Source organism: Lactuca sativa, chromosome 6 (genome assembly GCF_002870075.4).
Source record: "Lactuca sativa cultivar Salinas chromosome 6, Lsat_Salinas_v11, whole genome shotgun sequence".
NCBI lineage: Eukaryota > Viridiplantae > Streptophyta > Magnoliopsida > Asterales > Asteraceae > Lactuca > Lactuca sativa.
Window position 1 is genome coordinate 90265361 of NC_056628.2, and position 5596 is coordinate 90270956.

At 34.6% G+C, this 5596-nt stretch overlaps 1 protein-coding gene across 2 annotated transcripts; it reads right to left on the bottom strand.

Moving 5' to 3' along the window:
- Positions 1 to 1865: 1865 nt before the first annotated feature.
- Positions 1866 to 4770, bottom strand: LOC111912057 (probable magnesium transporter NIPA1). 2 transcript variants are annotated; one of them, XM_023907811.3, is made up of 8 exons: positions 4624 to 4770; positions 3715 to 3771; positions 3510 to 3600; positions 3231 to 3391; positions 2973 to 3100; positions 2770 to 2907; positions 2560 to 2652; positions 1866 to 2236 (listed from the first exon to the last, which is right to left on the bottom strand). In XM_023907811.3, exons 2-8 carry the CDS (start codon positions 3737 to 3739, stop codon positions 2072 to 2074), a joined length of 801 nt encoding a protein of 266 aa, XP_023763579.1. In that variant the 5' UTR covers positions 3740 to 3771; positions 4624 to 4770; the 3' UTR covers positions 1866 to 2071. The 2 variants fall into 2 exon arrangements, with proteins under 2 accessions (XP_023763579.1, XP_023763578.1); XM_023907810.3 differs by having other exon boundaries at positions 4083 to 4770.
- Positions 4771 to 5596: the final 826 nt, after the last annotated feature.

Genomic DNA, 5596 nt, shown 5'->3' on the forward strand with positions numbered 1-5596 from the left:
GGTAGACTCGAAACCTTAAACAAGATGTCTCAGTACAATGGGATCAAACTCATATGCTCTAGCACTTACAATGGTAATCTAGTTTCTAACACTATGAGCCTTAATGCAACCTACTTAAAACATCCACTTAAATATTTAATCGAGTGTTATTTACTAGATATTTTGTCACGTTTATAATAAGATGTAAAGGCAATACCTTTTGGACTTTAAGCGACACTTTCTAGAATATCGTATTTCATGCTGGACCAGTGTGATACGTTTATGAGCCTTAATGCAGCCTTCTAAAAAGTTCCGTGCTATGGGAATTTCTTTTATTAGGCTATGGGGAGTGGTCACATCCACCCCACCGGAAAAGTGCTGCCACATATGTGCCACGTCAGTTTCACACCCAACTCATCACCAAACCACTAAAGATTGGAAATGGTTACCACTCCATATCATTTATATTTTTATTTTTTTATTTTTAAAACATTAGATTAAATAAAAAAACATTATTATAAACTTAAGTAATCATTTTACTAATTACAAAATCAAATAAACATATTATTAATTATAAAAATTAAATAAACATAATTATAAATAGTTAAGGGTTTAACTTAATTCAAATAAATAATTCAAATAAAAGTAAAAGGATAAAATAAGATTAAATGATAGAATCTCAGGGACTAAAGTTGTAACTTCAATTAAATCATATGTAATGTCCACCGGTGTCTTCTTCACCCGATTTCTGTAAAACGGGTACAACTTTGCGAAAAAGAAACAACCAATAGGAAGCTCCGTCTTCCCATTCACATCACACGCAGCCCACCGGTTTAGGGGTCGTGTTCACGCATGGGAAAGGCTGCCACCTCAGCCCAAGACGTATGAAATGCCTCCCATACCGGGTAGCCTTAAGCTCCTCATTGAAATTTAGTCGCAAAACTCGATGAGATTGTTAGTCAAAGATGCAATTTTGGTTTGATAATCATTAACCAACATAACCCATCCTAACTAGATAAAAAACAATATATAACATATTTCCAACAACCAACACAACATGTAATGAGTTTACAGGCTCATTCATGCAAAACTAAGGCTATAAAACACATTCCATATATTATTTTGTAATTTACTTTCACTTTTCCACGAAAGACAAACCATAACCATCAACTAATATTCAAAACCCATCTCTTAACAACTCTAACACAACCTTTAAATCTACCGAGCAACATGCTCATTCCTGGAAAGTTATTGTCATCAATGAGACAATGATGTCTATGCATCTCTATGGGGTGCTACAAGACACAAATGATGCCTATACATGTTGCCATTGTATTCACTTGTTGCTTATGCAAATTGTTTCTTGTTATGAGCTTAACTTTATACAATTGGTGCTCTCTTCTTGATGAATTACATTTATGATAATCTTGACCCGGTTAGAAGATGTAGTTCAAATTAATTTATTTATTTTTAATTTTATTACTAGATTAAGGTTTAATTTATAAATTTGTTAATCAAAAAAGGGAGCAAAGATACAAGAGATAAATGGAAGGTGCAACACCAATTTTGTGTCAAGGGTAAGGGTCGGGGAGTTCTTCACTTCGACTAGGGAGAAAAAAAGGGAAAAATATTAATTTAAAAAATTAAAAAGGAAAATGAACAAAAATTGAACTTGGACAAAACCAGCAAAAACCGGTGAAGCATAGGGACGAAAATTGTACTTTACACTTAAAGCTATGTTTTCTATGATCTTGATAAAATCTCACCTCATTGCAACAGCCCTAAAAATCGATGACATAAATAGTACTTAATCCCATAAAGCTTGCCAAATACTGAGTAAAGATTTCTCTGCGACACAAAGAATTCAAAAGGACGAACTCTTTACGTTGGGGTTTTGAGACACTTATATAATCAATATAGTAAAAAAAAATATCATTTACAAATTCTAGTATAAAATCATAATCAAAGAATGTTGGCCTCCCTGAAGATAATTTATAACCAATTTGTAACACTCTTCCCACTTCTATAAATTTTCTAATCCGTTACTATTAAGTATTAACAATAATCCTCTCTCCTCTAGCCTCTCTCTATGTCAAAGTTCCAGCTGTCTGGAGTTTGTGTCTGCAGTTGTGACCTGTGGATGTGAACCCACCATGGCCATATCCTTAGTTTTGTGAAGAAGAAAAGTCCCACATAGAATTGTCACAAAACCACAAAGCTCCGTTGCAATCTGGGCCCCACTCTGATTGTCCCAGTCCTGTCATCATGCCAACACCACCACAAAACCTAATCATAAAGTTTTACTAAAATGGAAGGCATTTACGTCTTTTTACATAGACAAAAGCCCATGTCCCACCAACCTTTTTGTGTGGGACAAAAACTAACAATTTGTCCTATTGACATCAATACCTGTGTCAACCTTTTTTAGGGTTATTTTCGATGATGAAGATCAGGACGACATTTACGTCTTTTGCACAGATAAAAGTTACAATTTGGCCCCAGTCTCAGTCCAATGTATGTCAAAAGCAGTACAAGGGCGTCTGTATTGTCATGTGTAACAAAATGGAGAATCAGGAATACCTTGAACATGATTATGCTAGCGAGAATGGTGAGGGTAGTAAACATGACATAGTACACCGGAGAAACCACATTTGTATTAAACGTATCTAGTGCCTGAAAATAAATATTCCCAATTTATAAATAAACATCAAGATTTCATAAAACCAATCAAAGATTTTCAACTAGAGTATGCACTATAATAACAATTTTTAATTCGACAAACGTGCGTACCTTGTTCAAATAGTTTAGTTGCATAAGACAGAAAGCAAGAAGTAGCAAGGTGAAAAACCATGTTTCGAAGTATATGAACTGATTATGTCCTGAAAACGATAGCTTAATGGCAATCCCCACTGCTTTCACACACATAACCTACATTTTAAAACCCTAATGAGAGCACGAAAAAAAAAAATAAAAAAGATAAACAAAAAACAAACCGTTAATGAGCCCATAAGAGAGCAGATTCCAACATATATCACTAGATGTGTGTGCCCATAACGTGGCTCATAATGGTAAATGAGTATCCCAACAACAACCACTACAATGGAAGCATAGACCAAAAAACCTGTTTACACCAATCAAAAAAATGACCACTTTATCCTTACAATCCATTAAGTCATTATGTCAAGATTAAGTAAAAAAGAAAGAGTGATTATATAGTTGTCAAGATTAAGTGCTTAACCCATTAAGCATACCTGGCTCAGTTGCAAAATACCACACTTGTTTGACTGAACTAATTAGTGTCTCGTGTGGAGCATGCAACACAATCGTTGTGGACCCCACTAAGCAGAGTGCACACCCTACAACACCAAATATATGCATTCGTTCATCCAAAAAGTAATGGGCTAACACTGCACTGCATTCATTACATAAAAACACATAAAAATGTCATCTTTGCATCAACCAAAGCCTTCTCATAATCTCTTAAAAAATATCCAAATTGCAAAAACTCTTATCATTTGCAAAAAACTAACCTGACAATTATGCTTAGAGCTCCCAAAGGGGTAACAAGAATAGCAGGGGCAAATGCATATGCTGCAAAGTTTGCTATTTCGCCTAAAATCACTGCAATTTCATAGTCTCATATTGTCATTCAACTTCAAAAAAGACATGATTTTATTAAAAGATTAATGTATTTAGAGAGAAATGAAAGACAATTGGGATTAAATCAGTACTTACTGCTAATCATCCCAACCCACCACATTGGTTGCTTCAAGTATGAGTGGCCTCCTGAACCTGAAACAGATTCCCTATTTCAATGAGTTTTTTTATATTCTAAAATGTATTCAATTTCATTTTACATTAAGCAAAATTAAGTAATTTTTTGATTGAATGAATATTAAACATCTACTCTTAACATATATGGTATTAGGATTTGATATTTAGTTATTTACCTACAGAAAGATTAAACTAGGGTTTCGGATTAACAATGATTCGTGATCAAGGATGTGCAACTTATTCAATATAAGATAAATTCCATTTATAATTTTATATACACCTGTATACAAACACAATAGTCTAAAAAAGAACAAGAACAAGAATGGAACCTGCTCTGGTTCCTGAAGCACCAGCTTTCATGAGACCTTTTTTCTTGATAATAAAGCTAGACCCAATAAATATACTTGATGCAAGAGCAAGAATAAGTCCATGGATATTATCAGATGATATTTCCTCCATTAAAAATGGAGAAAATATCAAATAACAAAATTCAGTCCAGGAAGTGAGAGTGCGAGAGAGATTACTTGATTGATTCTGCCCTAAACCCCAAAATTTGCGCGATAATATAAAAATATCCTCGAATCAAAAGAATTTAAAAAACCTTACGCTCTGTATTTCTGTACTCAATCAAACTCAAATCAATCATAAACACCTCACCTTTTCGGTGTATTGGCCAAAAGGTAGGTTGAAGAAAGATCTTTTTCTATAACACAATGTGTAATATAACTCACCACCGGTTTTAAAAGAATGGCTTTTTAAAAAGATTTCAACTTTTTAAAGCCTTTAAATACCAATAATGGAAAATAATATACAAACATGATGGGGTGTGTGTGTATGTACGTTTGTACATCAATATGTATCTCCCTTTACCTCTAGGTGTACGCCCTATCTCTGTCTCTCCTACAATCTATTCCATTTTGAGAGAAGAGCGTAGGGTTTTGGGGTAGAAGGGGAACAGAGAATGGGAAGCAACAAAACCAGTTTCGGTTACTTGTCGAGCGTGGTGAGCCTGGAAAAATAAAAATGAAATATAATAATATAAAATCAACTCTCGCCACAGAATATCTGTCCAAAGATCCCGCTTTAATTGGATTTCAATTTCTACCCACTAAAATATATTAGTCGTTATTTAATGGGTAAATTACATTTTCATTTCTCAAGGTTTGGTGCTTTTGATTTTTTTTTTTTTACAAAAAGTAAAAGCAATTTTGTTAAAATAGCAATCATGTTGGTGTTAGGATCATATATGATTTTATTATTAAAAAAATGATTTTAACAAAATAGCAATCATGTTGATGTTAAGATCATATTATCTTATGATTTTATTACAACATAGTTTTCAAAACATGTTCCAGAGTTTCCCAAAATCATAAGTCCAAAACATGATAATGTGTATGGTCACACCGTTGTTTTCCCGCGATCTTCTGAAGTACCTGAAACATAACCCCAAAATTGTAAGTCGACGCTTAGTGAGTTCCCCAAAGTACCAACACAATACACACTCATAAAAATAACAGTAAACAGCATGCATACAGAGCCTTCAGTCTGACTGGAACGCCCCACCAGCCTACAATCTATCTGGTACGCTCACGAAACCTTCAACATGACTGGTACGCCTCACCGGGCCTTCAGCTTATCTGGAACGTTCTTCGGGCCTTCGTCCTGACCGGTACGCCCCACCGGCCTGCAGTCTATCTGGGACGCCCTGGGTCTCTTGGCCTTGAGCACATAGCAGGACTGCCTCAACCCAACATACCATCACATATCAACATATATCATATCAAACCCTAGCTAACATATATAAAGACAGTCATACATATATAACAGATCACTAGGCATAGCA